At 46.3% G+C, this 22,883-nt stretch overlaps 1 protein-coding gene across 2 annotated transcripts in view; it reads left to right on the top strand.

Annotated features, from left to right (window-relative positions):
• The window catches only part of LOC146863657 (long-chain-fatty-acid--CoA ligase ACSBG2-like), a 540,015-nt gene that overhangs the window by 337,615 nt on the left and 179,517 nt on the right, over positions 1 to 22,883 (top strand). For both annotated transcript variants that reach the window (XM_085627749.1, XM_085627750.1), the window contains one exon: positions 7,456 to 7,659. In XM_085627749.1, the coding sequence (XP_085483875.1) occupies positions 7,456 to 7,659 (204 nt within the window). The remainder of the gene's footprint in view (positions 1 to 7,455; positions 7,660 to 22,883) is intronic.

The raw sequence follows: 22,883 nt of genomic DNA, 5'->3' as shown, positions 1-22,883 counted from the left end.
TTTGGACTTAGATGGTTCTAGGGCCAACACCCACGGGAGCACCGGAGTACTCGTGTTACCTCACCCAGGGAAGCCGGGTGCATAGGTGTCAAATGGTGTTGGGTCGCGTTGTCGTTTTCAATGGCAAGAGACTGAAAAGTGCTGGTGCCGTGAAGAGGAGAAGTGTCCGAAGAGATCCAAGCCTGGATCGAAGATGTGAAGAACCTGAAAGCAGAGGGGACAGAGTCTGGGTCACTTGCCAGTGACCACGGGCATGATAGACGAATGCCCACCGATGACGGGTGCTTCAGGTGCGAAGAGGGGAAGCTTGACTCTTCAGCCACGAGGACCAGGAATCATTGAGGACAAACAGGAGCTGGATTCGAGCTGTCCCACAAAGGACAGTTATTGTTATTGTTATTTCCTGTTCCCCTTCCTCTCTTTCTGCTGGCTTTCGCACCAGGACACTTTCTAGTAGCCGTGCGCGTTATAAAAAGAGGTTAACATAACATAACATAACATGTCGAGTGCTGCAGCTTCGGTGCCCGGATTGGACACAACAAGCCTTGGTAACAGCAACCCATGCAGGAAGAGTAAAGATGCTTTGCTGCAGACCAGCAAGGTCCTGGGGACTCCACAAGTAATGGAGAGTCAGGGCATGTCTGGAGCAACCAGGGAAGCCCAATTGAAGTAAGAGTTGCCTGCACAGGGACCCACTAGGTGACGGACCAGGGATCGTGAATGAGCCTCAAGCAAACACACACAGGGCGGGCTCACAAAACACTCGTGGAGTGTAGGCCAGCAAGCTTTGGTGGAAAAGGTGCTCCGGGTCTGGGCTACAAGTAACCCAATGCACAGCCTCAAAGGACGTCGAGAAGCTGATGCACTTGCAAATGTGCACGGTATCCAGGGGTTCCGGTTCCACGGTACCCACGAGGGTCAGCCTCTGGGAAGTGTGGGAACTTACCTCCTGAGTTGCAAAGTCTTTGGAGTCCGGTGGGAACTTCAGAGATGCAGACCGGAGAGATGCGTCTTTGGTGTCTGCCAAGCAGGGGAGTAACTCCTTTACTCCAAGGGAAATTCTTCAGTCTTCTAGTCGTGTAGATCGTCGAAGTTCCGGGATTTCTGTATCAGAGTTTCGTCCATGTGTAATCTAAAGTCCTCTAGTCAGGGGTTCCTTCTTTATACCAAAGGAAGAGGTTGGACTTACTCTGTGGACCCACCTATGGGAGGGTTTGGAAAAAGGGGTGGCTATACCCATTTCCTTTGTCCAGTTTCACGCCAGAGCAGGGGCTGGTAGCCCCTGCAACCGGTTTGAGCTGGACTATGCACAGGGACACCAAATGTGCCCCCAGTGCAGACTTCAAAGCACTACTGGAGTGCTCCCACCCAGTCCTAATCCACCAAGGCCTGTCTGGGAGGTGGTAACACCTCCCTGTGACAGGAAACCTATTGTCCAGGACTCCCATGCCGGTGTTTCAGTCAGCTGCAGGAGGCCAGACTTGTGTCTGTGGCTGGCAGCATCCATTTTGTGATGCCAGGGATCTGTTAGCTGGTACCAAGTATACCAGTGCTGTCATGTCTCTCCCTCTAGAAGGGTGGGATCATACTCCCACACCAGTTACTGTTAGGTTTATATGTGCAGTGATAGGTGAGATATAGTTAGGCTTTCCTGTTTTCAGTTTCCATTTTTGGTACATTCTGGTGGGGTTTTTTCAGTTCCTTAAAAAAAGAGTGGTTATTAGTGGATACACATTTTCACACCATTAAAAACAACAGAAACAGTGTTTTTGCCGGTGTTTATGGAATGTTTTGCTTTTAATTATTGCTTGCTTTCTGCACTGATCTGTAAAAAGGTCTCCTCAACATTGGCATTTGAGACGGGCAATGCCAAAACAGCCAGTACACAGTTTGCTAACTGTGGCCAACGACATAGCTTTCCATGCCAATACTGGTGCACCTGAATTTTATGATACTCTAGGACATGTTCTACAACGTATGCATTGAATTGGGCACATATGCCTTCAGTTACTGAAGCGGTCTTTAATGAAGCATTACTTTTCAAAGTCTGGAGAAAATTCAGAAGGGATCTAGAACTTGTGCAGAGTACATCATTGAGGCCTCATTAACTTCAAATGCCATGGTTGGTGAAGGGACATTTCTATGCATCATTGCAAGCCATTTCCCATAGACTGTAAATTAAAATTTCCTGAATTGCTCCTCAACATTTCTTAGCTTACCAAGTGGCAAGACGTTTAACATGGAGCATGTTGCAATGCCAAAGTCACTAAAAGTGTTGCCCAGCTTGCTCTCAAGGAGATGTTTCACATCTACACCAAGTAGACAAGGGTGTTTTCAGACTCTAGTATTTTGATTACGTCCACTACAGCAGTCATGTGTTTCTGTAAAAGCCAATGCATGCAGTAGACTGTACTTTTTTCACATCACTATAGATATGAGACCAAAGATTATCACATTTCTTGCATTTGGCGTCATCACTAAGCAAAAATTCCGTAAAAGGTCGCCACATGGATAATATGGCATTCACAGCCTCTAGGACTGAGAACCACCGGCCAAATGACACAGTTAGGATGACTCTTTCTTTGATGCCACACAAAGCAGAAAATATTTGCATTTTAGTTCCCGGGCATAATGAAACAGTGTACCAGAATAGACTACAAACTCAATACCATTCTTCATTAACTCTGAAGATTGTAAAGATGCTTTCAACATACCATCTAGCAAGTGACAAGGATCTCTTACAGGGAAGCACTTCAGCTCAGGTAGCAATTTTGACAGGTCATCATACACATTTTTCATATGCATGGCTGAATTACTGCAAATACAAAAATATCACTCCAATCTTTATTGAACTTGGTAGGAACTTTGTCCAGCAGCATTCCAAGTGACACCTCGTTCCATGTTTACCAGCGTCTAGTGTCATGTTTTTACCACTATCTCAGATGCTTGGTGACAGCATTCTTTTCACATATACCTGTCACTACACCTTGCATTGAAAGTTTAAAGCCTGGTGTGTTTGGCAATTCACCTACAATTAATACAGACTCGCTAGAAACGGGGGCTGATGTATCAAAGGACTTCACGCATTCTCTGTCTCTGGGTAAATGTGATGGTACATATTGGGAAAGATTCTTATGAAACCAGACATTTTACCTATCAGTGAAATCAAATGTAGCCAAAATATCAAATATGATTTAGATATTTCGTGATTCTCTACAGTTTTTAAAAACACTGCATCTTTAGCCCAAAGACCATAAAACTGTAAAAAGCGGAAGGAAGAAGAGACAATGTTTAGTGACATCCCTAAACAACAAAACTCAAGCAGCTTAATATTAGCCCAGTCTTTCTTGCTGCTGCCTTGTATAACAAAGTTACATTGTATTGGCCACTTCATGAAGAAATAAAAATGACTCTTTCACTCATCCTTTCCTTTCTTTGAATGGCACTTAGTTTGTGGTTGCTAAGGTGTTTTTTCAGTGTTTATATGGCTATTTTCCTTTCGGTTGGGGTTTTATCGGTTATTATAGGTTTAAACAGTAAACCTATATCTCAGTAAGGGGTGCATGCACCACCTTACCCAGGCTGCAGTAGCAGACCTGTGGTGTCATTGTGGAGTGCTTCCCAGCGGTGGCATAATACATGCTGCAGCCCCTGGTAGGCCTCTGGGATACCTATGCCCTGTGTACATAGTATACCATATACTAGGGACTTATAAGTGCACCCCAGAATCCAATCTGTGGTGTACCTAAGGTACTAGGAATCGGTTTAGCGGGGAAGCAGCTAGGCTGGGGTCCTGAATAGCAGGGCCCCAGCCAGACTAAAGTCTAAAAACAGTGGAACACCAGCAAAAAGTGGGGATAACCATAAGAACCAGATCCTACTCTCCTACATATGGTATCTGTAAACGTTCTGTTACATCATACAACTCCATCAGGAACTGGAACAGATGAAATGTTCACAAGGGACAGGTCTTGCCGCACTTTATGTGATGACGAATGTGGTGTAAGAGCCAAGTTTACCAGTTGTAATGCAGAGCATTCAGGTAGATAGTGTCAGTTCAGGAGCAAGAGAAAGACTGTCACAAAATCATCAAAAGGACCTGGAAAAGTAACAAAATCGTAATCCAAAGATAGAGCCATGGTGGAACAAAGTACATCTTCTTCAGCCAAAGGTAGAAAACACACAGCCTCATACAAAATGGTAGAGGTGGAGGTGCAGGTAGATCAGATGAATCCGGGGAAAACTCATCAAAGTCGATGAAGTAGCCAGAGGCAGTTCATTCTATTTTTGGCAGCTCTGCAACTTGTGTAGAACTGGGAGATGGTAATCTGTGGTAAACTGATTGTAAACAGCTTTCGTGTCAGGATTCCGGATTGAAATCTGTGTTTCTATACAAATTAATTGTATTGTAGTTATTGATGTAGCAGGTAGAAGAGATACTTCGTTTTTGGTTACTGCTATCCCCTCCTGGGGAGAGGAGGCTTGATCAGTGAACAAACCTTCGCTGGGAGGTTCCTGTATGATAGTGAGAGGAGGCAGGTAACTACACAATCCCACGTGGCCTAAGGATGACAAAACTAATTAAGTTACTTAATTGACACAATATGGTGATAAATAACATTGACCAGCAGAGATATTTAGGCCTTAACAACAACTGTATAAATGTCAATTTAATTATATTGAAACAATCTTTAAAAGAGGTTGGATGTTCCTGGACCTAGTGACACGGCACATGCGCACCACTGCTACAGAAGAACCCAGCAGGTTACTGGTCTAGTGACACCATATCCCAATTGGACATGATCACGTGACAGTGACGCATGCCAAGTCCTCAAGTCAGCATATGTAGCTTGACTCCGAAACCAGCCATTGCTGCTGTAACGCCGAGTGGCACTGAGAAGACAGTACCAATGTCACGCATATCCGTTCAAGCTAACCGATCGGCAATTGAATATCGACAGTGTATCATTTATAGTGAGCAATCTCCACACGATGCTGATAGACCACAATTTCCATGCAGGCAAGCTTTGCAAATCTGCTCACTTGCGGTCTCTCTTTTAGGCATAACGATCCACTCAGAGATTCGGCCTGATTAACGGGTTTTACTGCATGCCCTCACATGACCAGAACTTAGGGATCGGTTCATGTTGGGCAGACATTAATAGAACGGTGAGTTTCTGTAATAAGGAAGTCACCTTGAACCATACAATAACAGTCCACTGTGAGTAATTAACCTTACGATAATTCTGTCCTCCTTCCCCTCAGGTATTTTCCAGACCTTGTCATAAAGGAGAATTATCTACATATTAAATTGTAGATGTCAAGAGAACTTGCTCTGTGCACATTAGCATAAGCAGAGCTCCTACTTAGGAAAGCATAGCCAATTAACCACAGTAGCCCTCATCCATTTATAGTCCCCAGGGTATTCCTGTCCTGAAGAGACACTCTCATTTCAAGTAGGGTCAAAATGTCGTCGATAACACCTAAGGATAGTGTAATAAAGGAAGTACCAGAGAACAAATTGGTTGCTCTTTTGTGGACGTGGGATTAAAAATAAAATACTCGGACATCCTTGTACATACCAATAACCCTTTCCAGATTTTAAGTCTCTGCAATGTCACACACAAAACTACACGTATGTATATGGTCACTTCACTTGGGGATCATATGTCATTCTTCTCTCTAAAAACAACATTCACTGAATTCATTGTGTCATAATTAAAATAAATGTGTGTTTTTTATTAATTGAATGAATTAATGAATAAATATATCACTCAGTTTGGCTGAATTGAGTACCTACTCACCTTAATTTGTAAATATTTATATTTGTGCTGTTAAAATTAATTTGCGGCAGATATATCTTGCCTTACTGTTATTTCATTTTCTTTCCCTGACTAAACCAACACAGAATAAGAATTTGTGACAAAATGAGATTGTTTTCTAAATGAGTTCTATGTGGACACTTGTTGCAAGCTACAGCTTAATACCCAGTTTGCATGGACGTATGGGTCACTCTTGTTTTTTTAAATACCGTATAGAATTGGCCACATAATGCGGTTTGATTAAGTCAATTGAGATAAATCTCTTGTTTGTGCAACTAGCAAGGGGCAGAAGAAGTATCGTTCTGGTTCCTTTAACGAGCGGGAAAATGTGCAGGTGCTATATAAGGTGGGCCAAATTCTTTCTTGTCTGCGATTTTCTCCCTGACCAAATCTGGTGCTTTCTTCACTTCACCAGTGACGGTGAGTTTTACTTGAATGTTGGTTTGTGTGTCCCGGAAGCTGTTCAGTTCCTTTAAAAAAGTGAAACGTTTATGGATGTCAAATGGTGTTTCAGCAGCCACTGGGCAGACACTGTTGAGGTCTGGAACCCACATAGAGAGTCTGACCGCCGCGGGATTTTCTAGGCAGATTGTAATGCTTTTTGGACCCAAATAGGTGATGGACCCAACTGCGACCTGATACCCTCGCTGTTAAAGACTGCTTTAGGTCCCGGTTCTACCTCTCAACTACAGAATTTCCCTCAGGATGATATTCTGTAGTTTATATAAAGTGGTGAGGAAAAAATTTAGTCCCACTATTAAGGAAAATGTGCCCCGGCACATACATTGATGGTTTGAACTTTTTGCACACTTTGGCTACCCCTGATATCTGCATTGTATTAGCTAATTACAAAAAAAGTCTTGATGGCTATTAGAAAGTGTTAGGAGTAAAAAAGGTTGTTAAAGTATGGTTTCATTTCACACTATCGTACTTTATTCGGTTGTATCTTGATAAACTGGGTAATAGCTTGTCGCGTTAAAATTATTATTTTATAGAATTTCTATATTGTACTATTCAACGAATTGCTTCTTCTTTAAATGTATTATTGTGATTGTTTTATAAATTGTGATACGTTTTACCTGTCAAAGTTTTATGGTTCTCTTGAACCGAAATCAAGTTATTCTTGACTTGACTTGAGATAGGAACACCATTCTATATATGGATAATGTAAGGGCAAACATGCAAAATGTATGATTTTGTTGGCAGCAGCTCCTGTAGAAAGGTTTCATTGAACCCTTTCAGGCAGAGCACAAGCCACGCCTGAGAGGCAGCTCACAGCCCGTGTGCAACGGACGGTTGTGCCACAGGTACAAACTGAGCTAGATTGCGAAGGCTTTTGAGTCCTGCAAGCTCCCGGGGGGCTTCAGCATTACTCCCACAGATGGGAAGCTCACTAGCACCTGTGCCAAACCAAAGAGTTCTGACTCTTGATAAGTGGCCCTTACAAAAAGAGAAAGTGCAAGTCCTACAATGTAAGGTGCGACTCAAACAGTGAAGTTGCTGCTTAGAGCCATCTCTGCCAGTATCACGGTTATCTGAGATGCTTGGATAAAGTCCAACCTAATGCATTTGCAAAGGCTTATTATTTCTGCTAGTTCAACTTCTAACCATCTTCTAAATCTTTCTATTCCAGTAATGGCTCTGGATTCCTTGGGTTCTCGATGGCCGATGTGGGCCTTGACCGATGTGTCCTGCGTTACACAGGAAGTGCTATCACCCCAAAGGAGACCCTGGAGTATTTCATGGGACTGAATCTTCCTATTATAGAGGTTTATGGCATGAGTGAGAGTTCTGGAAACCATACAGTATCTTTGACAAGCAACTACCGCATAACCAGGTCAGTGCTAACCTGTAACCACCTTTGCTTCTTTTGGCAGGCTTTTCAAAGCCAGTGAGAACATCTCAGGTAATGTCTCCTTGGTAGCCTCCTTTAATGGTAACAAAGAAGTGAGCATTAGTGCGCTGAGCATCTTCTATGACAGTCTTGGTGATCTGCTCGCCACCCGGCCACTGTATGATAGCTGTACTCGGGCGTAACACAGACCACTAAAGCCCCTGTGCTTAAGGAGCCCCCACCCACCGAGGGTCACCCTTCGGTATAAAGCCTATGGATAGAGCCGCGGCTCCTCCGTGATGGGGGAGGAGCATCGCCCCACTGCCGCAGTCAGCAGATAAAAATGTTAATAAAGCAGTTTTATTAGCATTTTATCTTTCATACCAGAGCCAGAGCCGAGTTTTGGGGGCACGCCATCCTCTGACAGCGGCATGGAGTGGTGGGCACTGCAAGTGCACATGACGGTTTGGCCGGCTATTTTAGCATGGCCAAACCTTCATGCGCACTTAGATATCTCCAGGTTATTGCACGGGGAACAGATGGCACAGGCTCCCAGCTCCTCCGAATACCAGCGCTTCTCTCATGCTAGGTAATAGTATTACGAGCATGAGAGCAGCGTCTGGATTGGTGCAAGGGAGTCTGGGAGCCAGTGATCAGGAGCAGAAGAGCACCATGGCGGCCAGGCAGCAGGTAATTTTCATTTTAATGTAGTCTCCCCCATACAACATTACCACTTTTCTCAGCTGGCAGCCGCCACTGTATGGTTATCTGTGAGAGACAGGACTCCCGGGTGCCCCTCATCACATTCTGCAGGGTGGCCCCAACATTTTAAGTTACTCCACTGAAAGCATTACTCTGTGATTTACACCCAATTCTTTTTGCCTTTTTTCATTTCATTGTTACAGTAACAACCTATTCAGTTACAAGACTTTAGATTCGCCTATTAGACAGCGGTAGAGATCATGCGGTAAAGACTTGTTTTCTTTAATAGTTAGCAAGGGAGAAGGAAACCTACATACTTGGGGGCTTATTTAAGGGCCCTTGTGTCACTTTTGCGCCGCCAGTACATCGATTTTTTGACGCACCAGCGGTGTAAAAAATGCGCCATGTTGCGTCATATTTACAAAGTGACGCATCTATGTAGATGCGTCACTTTGTAAACCCCTGCGCCACATTATACCTGCGCCAGGCATAATGTATGGAGGGGGCGTTTCGACGCAAGAAAGGGTCGTAGAAGAGATGCAGTGAAATCTATGAGATTTCACTGCGCCACTTCTAGGACGCAAATGCGTCAATATCTCACCCGCCTCATGGCAGGCGTAAGACTGACGCTGGCACATTTCACATGGGACGTGCCCATGTGTAATGACCCATTGCTGGAGTTGCGACACTTTTGTGACACACTCCAGCAATGCGTCATTTTTGCACCTACAGATACGTCAGAAATACTGACGTATCTGCAACTCCTTGCGACATGATGCATCGTACTGTAAGTATGACACATCATTGGTGTCGCAAGGAGGGCGCACTGAAAAGTGTTGCATCGCTGTTTTCTCGCAGCGATGCGTCACTTTTCATAAATGAGGGCCTTGTTATCTTAGTTTTATATTTTGAGTATCTTTTGAAGTCATAAGTGGTAAATAATAAGTCCCCTCCTCCTTGGAGGATCCCAGAACACACTAAAGAAACTTTCAACAGGTGAACTGCGTAATTTGAAATGTAGGAAAACTCCTTATGGCCTTATAGGACTTACATTTCTAAATGTTTTACTACCTGAAAACACTGATATATGGCCACTTTTCAACACATCGTTATCAATGTTATAAAAATATTCTAACTTGTGGGATTTATTATATTTGAGTATAAGGAGCAGCACAGACAGGGAACGGGGAGGCCCTGTCCTTTCAGTTACCACAGAGGCCCAGTTCCCTTCACAAGGGGTGTAATAGCCACACTGTGTACAATCAGTGGTAGCGTGCTAAATGCAAGGACCTTGAGAAGAGGGAGGATCACTTGTGTCTTCACCAAAGATACCCACGATGTGGAACTAGGTTTACAAGTAACATTTCTTCTGCTTTGTGGGATCTTTTTGATAGAAACTTTGAATAGACTAACAAGTCTATTCCATTCATTGTGTCTCCCCCTGACGACACGAGACACAGAAAATAGCAGAGAGAGGAAACTGCCCATTAGAAAGATAAACTGGACAGATTCTCCAGAGCACCTGACCGAATGCTGTGTCGGCCCTAACATCTGCATCTAGATAGTAATGTCTCGTGCACATATGGATCGAGTTCATGTAGGCACTTTACATATATCCTCTGGGGTTTATTACCAGTCCCATGGACCACAAAATCCGCGGTGGCGGTCAAACCGCTGTATTATGACTTTGGCAGTCAGACCACCAAAGGCCCACTGCTACCATCGGGGATCTCTGATCAGAGGCTGTAATATCCTGGCAGGCCACTGCGCCACCACCTGGCATATTACGAGTTCTCGCACCTCAGCGGTTTTTAGGGCGGTGAGCCTGCAATCAAAAGTGGGGCAGTGAAGAAACTAAGGGGGCCCTACAGGGACCCCTGGTGCCTCAGGGCCTTGGGGAGCATGTAGTGGGGCACAAGCTCCTGTCTTTCTGCACCCCTGTTCCTGCACGGCATGGACTTCAGTCGATGCCGTGCAGGAACGCACTTTGGCGGTCCCATGGTACTGCCTTTCTAAGGCTCTACTATGAGCCTTACAAGGGGACTGCAGTGGGACCACCGCCACAGGACCGTCCACGGATTTCAACTCATAATCCAGCGGCCTGTGTGCGGACTTCTTTGGCGGTGGGCAGCAGGGCGCTGCCATGGCGGCCCGCCGCCACACCACCAAAGTTGTAATCAGGTCCTGTCAGAACATTTTGCAACAAAGCAGTTGTAGTTGCTTTAGTTCTGCATGGAATATCTTTGTTGTGTTCCCTGAAATGATAGAGACCACACTCGCTAGATTTCCAAAGGCCCAAAAGGAAACTGTGACTTTTTCAGAGAAAAGAAGAACTGCCTTGTGTGGCAGGAGCCAGACACACCTGGCAACTCCAGGGAGACTTTACAGAGCCAAGCTCAACCCTGGAGTCATTGCAGATATACCATTATTGGTGTTTTACAATAAATGGTATGGATTCCACTTCAAATCTACTAGCACAATACTGATCAAGAACTCAGCGAACAAAGCGCTTATTGAAGCGGATGCTGAGATCACTTGTCTTGCATTCGGTACACATTTGTTCACAATTAATCTGAGCCACAACTAAGTTACTTAAAGCCGATTACAGTTATTCTGTATCTGAGCATCTACATCCCCCCCATCCTTTTATGCCATTCAGTTTGATGTTGGGGACCCGCCTGTCAGCATCATTCTAGCCACTGGTCCATATGCATCCCCCCCCATAAACACAAGTATTCTGTATGCAGTACAATGTATGGTTTAGGAGCCAGGAAGCGCTCCTTGGGCTCTGCTGCAATACTTCTGAAATGGGAAAGGCGCTTGCTGTCACAAAACAAGGCCACCTGCCTTGTAAAGGAAGTCTTTGGCCACCATCTTATTCTAAATGCTGCAGCAAGTGTAAAAATCCCATCCCTCGCCCGTTATTCTAAGCAACATAAACACATGTCGAAATTGAGGACATTTAATTTGTTGAGTCTGCAATATTCTAGCAACTCACTTAAACCATGAACAGGCCTCTCTTTGGGGCCCTCTCAGTTATTGACTTAATGAAATGGCTTCTGCTGCCTGTGCTATTACTGTGTAGACAGATTCCCCTGCTGCTGCTTGTTCTGCAACTGTATTAAGTGTGTGGGCAGCATCCGCTGCCTGTGCTGTTACTACACTGCATGTCTGGGCATCATCCGCTATAGCGGTCTGTGCTGTAACTGTACTGCATGGCTCGGCATATTCCGCTGCTGCGGCCGGTGCTGTAACTGTGCTGTATATGTGGTCAGCGTCTGCTTCTGCGGCCGGTGCTGTAACTGTACTGCATGCATTGGTAGATTCAGCTGCTGCTGTCTGTGTTGTAACTGTGCTGCATGTGTGGGTATATTCCGCTGCTGCGGCCCGTGCTGTATATGTGGTCAGTGTCACCTTCTGCGGCTGGTGCTGTAACTGTTCTGCATGTGTGGGCAGATTCCACTGCCCGTGCTGTAAGTGTGCTGTATATGTGGTCAGCGTCTGCCTCTGCGGCCGGTGCTGTAACTGTTCTGCATGTGTGGGCAGATTCCACTGCCCGTGCTGTAAGTGTGCTGCATATGTGGTCAGCGTCTGCTTCTGCGGCCAGTGCTGTAACTGTTCTGCATGTGTGGGCAGATTCCACTGCCCGTGCAGTAACTGTGCTGCATATATGGGCAGCACCTGCTTCTGCGGACGGTGCTGTAACTGTTCTGCATGTGTGGGAAGATTCCACTGCCCGTGCTGTAACTGTGCTGTATATGTGGTCAGCGTCTGCTTCTGCGGCCGGTGCTGTAACTATTCTGCATGTGTGGCCAAATTCCACTGCCCGTGCTGTAACTGTGCTGTATATGTGGTCAGCGGCTGCTTCTGCAGCCGGTGCTGTAACTGTTCTGCATGTGTGGGCATATTCCGCTGCTGCCGACCGTGCTGTATATGTGGTCAGTGCCCGCTTCTGCGGCTGGTGCTATAACTGTTCTGCATGTGTGGGCAGATTCCACTGCCCGTGCTGTGACTGTGCTGTATATGTGGTCAGTGTCCGCTTTTGCGGCCGGTGCTGTAACTGTTCTGCATGTGTGGGCAGATTCCACTGCCCGTGCTTTAACTGTGCTGTAAATGTGGTCAGCGTCTGCTTCTGTGGCCAGTGCTGTAACTGTGCTGCATGTGTGGACATATTCTGCTGCTGCGGCCCATGCTGTATGTGTGGTCAGTGTCCGCTTTTGCGGCCGGTGCTGTAAATGTTCTGCATGTGTGGGCAGATTCCACTGTCCGTGCTGTGACTGTGCTGCATATGTGGTCAGTGTTCACCTCTGCGGCCGGTGCTGTAACTGTTCTGCATGTGTTGGCAGATTCCACTGCCCGTGCTGTAAGTGTGCTGTATATGTGGTCAGCTTCTGCCTCTGCGGCCGGTGCTGTAACTGTTCTGCATGTGTGGGCAGATTCCACGGCCGTGCTGTAACTGTGCTGTATATGTGGTCAGCGTCTGCTTCTGCAGCCAGTGCTGTAACTGTTCTGCATGTGTGGGAAGATTCCACTGCCTTTGATGTAACTGTGCTGTATATGTGGTCAGCGTCTGCTTCTGCGGCCGGTGCTGTAACTATTCTGCATGTGTGGGCAAATTCCACTGCCCGTGCTGTAACTGTGCTGTATATGTGGTCAGCGGCTGCTTCTGCAGCCGGTGCTGTAACTGTACTGCATGTGTGGGCATATTCCGCTGCTGCAGCCCATGCTGTATATGTGGTCAGTGCCCGCTTCTGCGGCTGGTGCTGTAACTGTTCTGCATGTGTGGGCAGATTCCACTGCCCGTGCTGTGACTGTGCTGTATATGTGGTCAGCGTTCACCTCTGCGGCCGGTGCTGTAACTGTTCTGCATGTAATGGCAGATTCCACTGCACGTGCTGTAAGTGTGCTGTATATGTGGTCAGCGTCTGCCTCTGCGGCCGGTGCTGTAACTGTTCTGCATGTGTGGGCAGATTCCACTGCCCATGCGCTGACTGTGCTGTATATGTGGTCAGCGTCCGCTTCTGCAGCCGGTGCTGTAACTATTCTGCATGTGTGGGCAGATTCCACTGCCCGTGCTGTAAGTGTGCTGTATATGTGATCAGCGTCTGCCTCTGCTGCCGGTGCTGTAACTGTTCTGCATGTGTGGGCAGATTCCACTGCCTGTGCTGTGACTATGCTGTATATGTGGTCAGTGCCCGCTTCTGCGGCTGGTGCTGTAACTGTTCTGCATGTGTGGGCAGATTCCACTGCCCATGCTGTGACTGTGCTGCATATGTGGTCAGCGTTCAACTCTGCGGCCGGTGCTGTAACTGTTCTGCATGTGTGGGCAGATTCCACGGCCATGCTGTCACTGTGCTGTATAAATGGTCAGCGTCTGCTTCTGCAGCCGGTGCTGTAACTATTCTGCATGTGTGGGCAGATTCCACTGCCTGTGCTGTAACTGTGCTGTATGTGTGGTCAGCGTCTGCTTCTGCGGCCGGTGCTGTAACTGTTCTGCATGCATTTGCATATTCAGCTGGTGCTGCCTGTGCTGTAACTGTGCTGCATGTGTGGGCAGATTCCACTGCCCGTGCGCTGACTGTGCTGTATATGTGGTCAGCGTCTGCTTCTGCAGCCGGTGCTGTAACTATTCTGCATGTGTGGGCAGATTCCACTGCCCGTGCTGTAAGTGTGCTGTATATGTGGTCAGCGTCTGCCTCTGCGGCCGGTGCTGTAACTGTTCTGCATGTGTGGGCAGATTCCACTGCCCGTGCTGTAAGTGTGCTGTATATGTGATCAGCGTCTGCCTCTGCTGCCGGTGCTGTAACTGTTCTGCATGTGTGGGCAGATTCCACTGCCCGTGCAGTAACTGTGCTGCATATATGGGCAGCACCTGCTTCTGCGGACGGTGCTGTAACTGTTCTGCATGTGTGGGAAGATTCCACTGCCCGTGATGTAACTGTGCTGTATATGTGGTCAGCGTCTGCTTCTGCGGCCGGTGCTGTAACTATTCTGCATGTGTGGGCAAATTCCACTGCCCGTGCTGTAACTGTGCTGTATATGTGGTCAGCGGCTGCTTCTGCAGCCGGTGCTGTAACTGTACTGCATGGGTGGGCAGATTCAGCTGCTGCTACCTGTGCTGTAACTGTTCTGCATGTGTGGGCATATTCCGCTGCTGCGGCCCATGCTGTATATGTGGTCAGTGCCCGCTTCTGCGGCTGGTGCTGGAACTGTTCTGCATGGGGGGGCAGATTCCACTGCCCGTGCTGTGACTGTGCTGTATATGTGTTACAACAAACAAATGATGGACGGAATGCTGACAATGCAGACATTCTCCCCCAGTCAAGAGATCTGGGTTAAATCCATCGTTCTTTTGCCCACTACGCCACCCCAGTTCAGACATGGCCATATGCAAATCAGTCTTGACCCTGTGCCTCATGGGAACAGTCCAGCCCGAACTGCCAAGCCATGTCTTCCCTGGACCGGAATCAAGCATCCTAGGACCGGTTTCTGGCTATCAGCCGTCATCAGCCAGGATAGCTTGACTCCAGTGGCGTAGTGAGCACGGGTCCCACGTCTGGGAATACCCATCCCACTTAGGGCGAAAAGCGTTACAACCCGTGCTCACTACGCCACTGGAGTCAAGCTATCCTGGCTGATGACGGCTGATAGCCAGAAACCGGTCCTAGGATGCTTGATTCCGGTCCAGGGAAGACATGGCTTGGCAGTTCGGGCTGGACTGTTCCCATGAGGCACAGGGTCAAGACTGATTTGCATATGGCCATGTCTAAACTGGGGTGGTGTAGTGGGCAGAAGAACGATGGATTTAACCCAGATCTCTTGACTGGGGGAGAATGTCTGCATTGTCAGCATTCCGTCCATCATTTGTTTGTTGTAACGCTTTTCGTTACAACAAACGTGCGCTGACTGTGCTGTATATGTGATCAGCGTCCGCTTCTGCAGCCGGTGCTGTAACTATTCTGCATGTGTGGGCAGATTCCACTGCCCATGCTGTAAGTGTGCTGTATATGTGGTCAGCGTCTTCCTCTGCTGCCGGTGCTGTAACTGTTCATCCATGTGTGGGTAGATTCCACTTCCCGTGCTGTGATTATGCTGTATATGTGGTCAGTGCCCGCTTCTACGGCTGGTGCTGTAACTGTTCTGCATGTGTGGGCAGATTCCACTGCCCGTGCTGTGACTGTGCTGCATATGTGGTCAGCGTTCACCTCTGCGGCTGGAGGCTCAACCCAAGAGCCCCCCTGACACTGTTCTCGGAGGGAAATGAGGGGCAGAGGGGGGGTTTACTATAATGATGTCTGCAGGGCACAACAACGAGGGAGGGTAGATCATGTGAGTCTCTGAGAGCACGCTGTGGGAGGGAGGGGTCAACGCTTACAGACCCATCCCCCACAACTTCCCTTTGTTTTCTCACAGACCCGATTAACAATCAGGGATAAGAGCAGTCAGGCGGAGCCCGAGGAGATGGTGTGAAAGGCATACTAGCGGAGCAGGGGGAGGAGACTAACCCTGGGCAGACAACTACGCTACGCTCGCGAAGTTTGTGTAGTTTGTGCTACTTCGCGCTACGTGAATTGCACGTAGCACAGGGCAAAATCGCATAGCGTAGCGTAGTTGGCATTTTTTGCTCGCTCGTGGTCTTCAACGTCAAGTTGGCGAACGCGAGCAAGCAAAATGACATCCCGGCGAGACTTTTTCCTCGTTCGTGATCAGCAACATCAAGTTGCCGATCGCGAGCGTGGAAAATAAACCTCCCGGTGAGATTCTCAATGCGGGGAGGTCAGGATTCTCATTGCGAGTGGTCGTTGTATGCTCGCGACCGCTCGTGATGAGAAACTACCAGTCCGCGTTGAGAAAGCTGAGGTAAAAATCTACTCGAGCGGCAGAAAACGACCGCTTGAACTGTGCAAGATGCCGTTTGCAATGATTGCACAGTGCGGACAAGCATCCGGCACTGTGCAATCATTGAGAACAGCCTACTACGCAGTTCGCGTAGTGCTACGCGTATCTCGCGTAGAGCGAAGTGCACTTCGCGTAGCTACGCGTAGCGCTACTACTCGAACTACGCCCAGGAGACCCAGCGTCCGTGAAGCGGGGGGAGGCTGTGCCAAGCCAGGGAAACTCTCCTACAATTAAAAAAATATTTGCAACGCCATAGGTCTGTATAGTATCTGGACAAATTGTTATGGTATAAAATCGCCGCACACTGTTGTTCCTAACTGTTTCACAGTGCTCACTCTTAGGGTCACCCGTTTCAGAAAAACCCGATTTTTACAGAATGCAAAGCAACAAATGTAGAGGAGCACAGTTTCTGTACTTAATACCAATGTTTATCACAAGCCTTTTGTCTCATGAGGAAAAATGCATATTCAAGAAGACAAAATAGAAGTATCTTTTATACCAAAGACAACACAACAACTTTCTTCTTTTGAAAAGTTTATATCCTTATTCTTTTCTTTTATTCATGATTCTTCGTAACAGTGCATATAAATAACAAGGTACAGCCTATGCGTTTTGTCCCAACCTCACGGGACATCTTCAGGGCACGGTCTAAAGGTACATTACTCCAATTTCTTACACTAAGATGTAACAACAGTCCCTTCCAGTCTGTTTAGATCTATGCGCTATAAGTATTTAAATCATTTTCAACGGACCGCGTCAGCAAGAACTGTGTACTCCACAGTGATTCTGTTTTATTTTCAAGTTTAGTTCCCAATAAGACTTTATTTTCAAATACGAGTTAACTCACCGCCTCCACAACCCTTTACGTTGGTTCTGTCAAAGTGTGATTGCTACATCCATTTTTAAGAGCCCATGTATGTTCACGTTGTATCACTAGCAAAAAAGGTGCCGACACCTATTTAGGCCTTAGGCATTGTTGGAACGTGGATTATTGGTAGGGGCAAATGTAGGTCTGCCACTGGCAGTAAGGCCACTAACACATATAGGACTCAGCAAAGGTCTTAGAAAATTATTCCTATGCTCAACCCTTGGTAGCTTGGCTGCAAGCAGGCTGGCTTAACTTCAAAGATAGGTATGTAAAGCATTTAAAAAAAACAATTCAGTAAATAATTAAGACACAACACATAATAAAAATCCAAAACCAATTTATAAAAATAGGACATATTTTTATCTTTAAAATGACACCAAAACGACAAATATCCAATGTAGGGAACTGGAGATATGAATTTTCAAAGATTTGGCATTATATAGCACTTAGAAAAATATAAGACCTTATTGGGATATCTGGTCACGATAGACTGGCTCGAAGTAAAAGTTTCAGGCCGACCGCGATGGAGCCCTGAGCGGCTACCACTCGCGGTAGGTCCCGTCACAGTTTTTACCTTCGGACTTAGAAACTTTTCTGGAGCTTTTCTTCCCAGGGTCCTTCGAAGCTCCCAGCCAGTCTGGAGTCGGTGAGGGTTTCGCCGGATTGCCTTGCGAAAAGCTCCCGGTCAAACTTATGGAAGTCCGACCTCCGGAGCGTTTCAGCGGGGCAAACTCAGGATACAGGCCGACACGCGGTTGAAGGCAGGCGGCTTGGCTTTCGTGGTTGCTCCCGGTAACCTTTTCTTCGTTCGGACTTAGAAACTTTTACGGAGCTTTTTCTTGCGGGGTCCCTCAATGCTCTTTACCAGGCCGGATTCGGTGAGGAATCGCTGGCCTTGGATTTCTTCTACTCCCGGTAAAACTCTGGAAGTAGGAGCTACAGAGCTTTTAGCGGGACGAACCTGGATGGCTTGGCCAGCTCGTGGTTGAAGGCAGGCGGCTTGGCTGGCCAGGTTGAGTCGGTCCCTCTATGGAGCTTTTTTTCAAAGTTGCTCAAAAGTTCTCCAAACTTCTTGAACTTCTTCCTGAAGTTCCTCAAGGGGTCCCAAAGTGTCTCAAACTCACTCCAAGGGTCTGGAAGCCCCAAGATGGACCTTGAAAGTTGAGGACTTCAGTTCCCACAATCCACTTGGACAAAACCCTTACAAATCCACTGGTGTTCTCCAGGTTGAGAATTCTTGGTGGTGATGGTCCAGGTGAGCTCTGTTAACCTGTAGCTTGCAGGGAGTCCACTCTTTAGTTCTTTTGCAGCAAGGTAATCCCCAGGGCTGTAGTTTCAGCTGGTGCAGTCTTCAGAGGACAGGCCTTAGAACTTTTCACTCCAACTTCTCAGCATGGCAACATCTTGCTTCCTTTAGTTTCAAGCAGCAGATCTGAGATGCTCTGCCCCACTCAGATACTTATTCCCAGTTTTCTGGGTCAAGCAGGAGGTCACTGCTTACCAATGGGAGTAGGCCAACTCCCCAAGAATATGACCACATCCTGTAGAGTGTGCCATTACTTTGTCCCAGAGTGCACCAAATCCTCCAAATTCATAATGGCTGATTTTCCAGCGGGGAGGTAAGAGCTAGCTAAACACAACCCTAGGATGGCTAATTTTCATAAACTCTCCCCCATGCATCTGTGCATTCCTTCCATAAGCCTAGCTCTGGCTGAGGTGAAACGTTTAGAGTTGTAAAGGACACTAAGGCCTCCTTTTCTCTTTGAAGTCCATGGTTTACGACTCCTCCCCCTGCTCTGGCATTCCTGTGTAGCAGCACACTGCCCTCCCAGCAGAGCTGGTTAACCCCAGGGGGCTCTTTATCACCTCTTCAAGGCAGCCTGGCTCATCTATTTAATTCTGACCAATCAGGACAGACCACTGGAAGGCTGAATTTGGACTTACAAACAAGAAAGTCTTATAACTTCTTGTATGTACACTTTAGGAGAAATTCAACCATATCATATTCTTGAGTTGATTAATACCGTTCGGGGAAGTATTTGAATGGCACTTCTAGCCCTCTCCTATCAAGAGTTATTAATTAATAACTTCCTGCTATGTTAACCTATGTGGCAGGGGATTTGCAATGGGAAAAATGACTTAGGCCATTTTTCCAGCACCAGACTTACAAAAACAAATTTTATAAGTTTTTTGCTTATATCTACAGGACCCCCACCCCATGGGACAAGTAGGGGAGACTTTAGGGGTTCTGAATCTGTAGAAATATTGCCGATCCCCCTCCACAGGGCTCCTAGCATCAAAGTCGAATTTGGGCAGCACTTTATCACAATGTGGGGAGTGAAATGTAAAATTTCACTTCACCTAGGGGATATTAAAATCATTTTATAAGGGTCTACCTTATAAATACCTGACCCCCCAGCCCTGCGACACCTAGGGGAGACCCTGGGGGTTCCTAATATGCCAAAACATTGGAGGTTATCCATTTTTAAGTGCCCCAAACCCCAAAGTCGAGTTTGAGCACAATTTACTTTTTAAAAGCTGTCCTGCCACCCAGGGCTACTTTTAATACTGTGACCTCAGGCTTCAGCAGTGCACACATGCTAGCAGAGCCGGCTTTAGCACTGGTGGCGCCCTGTGCGACAATGTTTGTTGGCGCCCCCCAATGACCACATCTACCACGGATTCCCTCTCTACCACCATTTAGCAGTGCTCCTCAAGTCTCTGTGACCACTCTCTCTCAGACTGATTTAGTTTTATAGCGCCACTCATACCGGTGTAGGGTGTCAGAGCACTTTAAATCACACACCCATTGGCACAGAGAAAATCATACGTGTGTAAATCAGTGTATGGGACATGTTACATAAGACAGAGGACTACAAGGTGTAGGAGGAGTCACATGTCATCCATACTGGTAGGCAGTATTGTTAGGGGTTTTCTTTAATAAAAATTGATTTCTTTTTCCCAAATAAACCCTTTTTTCCAGTTTAGGATAATGAAAGACTGGGGAAAAAGACATATAGCGCTAATACATATCTTGTAGTTTGCATGCAGCTCTTAGATGACAGTTAATAGCTCACTATGCTATATTAAGATTTTAACTTATGAACTGCAAGTAACAAAGTATCCCTGGTAAACAAGCAGTAATCCACTGACCTGTTTACATTATATGTACTTTGTGATGTGCATGGTATATATTCTTTGCAATAGGCATATCGATCCACTGCACTACCTTAGGATGAGTTAAAACTTCCACTAGACAAACCTATGATCTATTTCCAGTAGAACATTAATCACTGGAGTGATCTTGACGTTCTTATTGATGCCTGAAAATTGCTGGGAGCAAGGAACACAGCAGCAGGTGCTTTTAAAAGGAAAATATACTTTCAAACAGGCGCCCCCACCCCAAGTCAGCACCCGGTGCGGTGGCACTGATCGCACCGCCCTAGAGCCGGCCCTGCATGCTAGTGCAAAAGAGCTGCTGGCCTCTAAACCTCCATGCCCTATTTATACTAGGGGCTGATAGGTAGTTTCAATCCCCCTGCCCTAATATGTACTAGGGCCCTAGGTGGTAGGTCATGCCAATCACAGGGGTACCCCATACCATAGTGTACCTTAGTGTATGTAGGTGTTTTCACTGTATTCTAAATGTGTGTCTTTCAGCATTGCACTGGCCCTGGGCCTGGTTAGGCAGAACCCAGAGTCAGTTACCACCAGTACCATTCAGAAAAAAGTTGGAGGGTGCCCAGGGCACAGGATAACTTTGCAACAGGCATTGTCTGATTGACGCGGGAAAGAAATTCCTGGAACTCCAGGAATGCAATAGGTCTTGCAATTAAATGCGAGACCTATTGCATTTCAAAGAAGCAGCCGCCATTGTCCCGGCTGCTTCAAAAGAGAAAGCGGGCATGGCGCGCTGAACGTAAGTAAAGCATGTCGTGCCTGCAGCAAGAGAAACTCAATAAAGAAAATAGTGCTTACACACTTAAGAACATGTACTGTGTGACAACCGAAATAAAGGGGCCAGTCGCCATGGGAGATTACAGATGAAGACAAGGCGGTAGTAAGGAGGGACTAATAAGCCTCTGTACAAATCAGACGCCAGCATTTAGGAAGGACACTGACACAAGCCAATGACAAACATGAGCGAAGAGTGGGCGGAGAGTGGGCGGAGCTTCTCTTCCATACTCCACAACAGCAGTCTCGCTGAGCAGCGCATGCGCACTGACTCAGGCTCGACCTAAAAACCAGGAGTTTCTCTGGACCGCGGTCACCAGTTCATGATACACAGATGATGGTAAGATTTGGAGCAGGTCAGAACTGTACAGCCCTTGCCATGAGCTGGACAGACAGCACCATCACCTTCTGAAAGTGCACCGATACTCAGGTCAGGTGCCGTACACCCCCTATGGGGGACTGGATGATACAATCTTATGCCATACCCATGTCTGTCTCAACATTTGGTGATTTATGAACTATACAATACCATGCTCAAGACAACATTACATTTCCCAGTGTTTGGTAATTTAGCAATTTTTTTTATCCACAATGCAAAATATTTTTTTTCCGCTGTGTCAGTCAGTCAGTCAGTCAGTCAATACTTTATTTCGGCTAACAATAGCCATAAAAGTCAACACATAAAACATAATACATAAATCCATAGTGCAGATACACAGTTCATAAGTCCATGTTGAACAAATTACATACAATTTATGATGGTGAGTTTTTTATCCATGATTAAGCAATACCAGATAAAATATAAATATTACATTAATTTAGCTAAAAGCCAGAGTTCTTATAATAACAATGTTAAAAATGAGGTAGACTTGAGGATAATCTGGTAGCTAAAGTAATCCATAGTTCCTCTTTCTATAATTACAGTTAATGACCACAGCGTTTCCTAATAAGGTATACATTAAATAAATATCTACTTATACCATATACCATTACTTGGGAGGAATTTAATTTTAATATGCGCTCAGCTACTTTATATGACTCAATCCCCATATTCCTACAAAGGGGTTTAATCCAAGAAGTCCTTGGTTTCGTGTAGGCCGGACAGAAAAAGAGTATATGGGATATATCTTCCCTGGCCCCAAGGGGACACATAGTGCACAGATCCAATCCATTTCCTCCAGCCCACTTGCATGTGTAGGAATTTAACAATAGTACCCCATACCTAAATTGTAGATAGAGAGATTTTGGTAAGGGAGGAGCAATCTCATCCATAAATTCCTCAAAATTAGGTGAATCTTTTGCGTTTAAAAAAGATCTGGGTCAAGGTACCAATACGAGGGCTCAGAATTAGTTCACTATTAGCGTGGGACCAGAAGGTTACCTTGAGGAGTTTTTTGGAAGACTGAGTCAAATTATGGGGCTCCTCCCAAAAAGTAAAAAGCCCCAATCTCTTGAATGATGTACAGATATATTTCAACCATGGGGTTTTCAAGTGAACGTCCAATTTAATAAGTTCGATCAACCCATCCTTATAGTCTATCAGCTCAGGGGTCGACCATATCCTAATCCAGTACAATAATGGTCTTATAGAAGCCAAGTGCTCTGTTCTTTTAAGATCAACATCTAAAAACAGGGGGACCACTGGAGTACGAGTCGGTATTTTAAGTAGACTACGCACAAATGTATTTTCTATCATCCCAAATTTGGAAGAGTTACTATGTCCCCATATCTCAGCACCATAAAGGGCTGCTGATTGGGCCTTGGCTTTAAAGACCTCCAGTGCTGGAGTAATGGCTTTCGAACT

Source organism: Triturus cristatus, chromosome 2_1 (genome assembly GCF_964204655.1).
Source record: "Triturus cristatus chromosome 2_1, aTriCri1.1, whole genome shotgun sequence".
In the NCBI taxonomy this organism is placed as follows: Eukaryota; Metazoa; Chordata; class Amphibia; order Caudata; family Salamandridae; genus Triturus; species Triturus cristatus.
The sequence above is the reverse complement of the archived record's forward strand: the minus strand, read 5'-3'. Positions and strand labels throughout refer to the sequence as shown.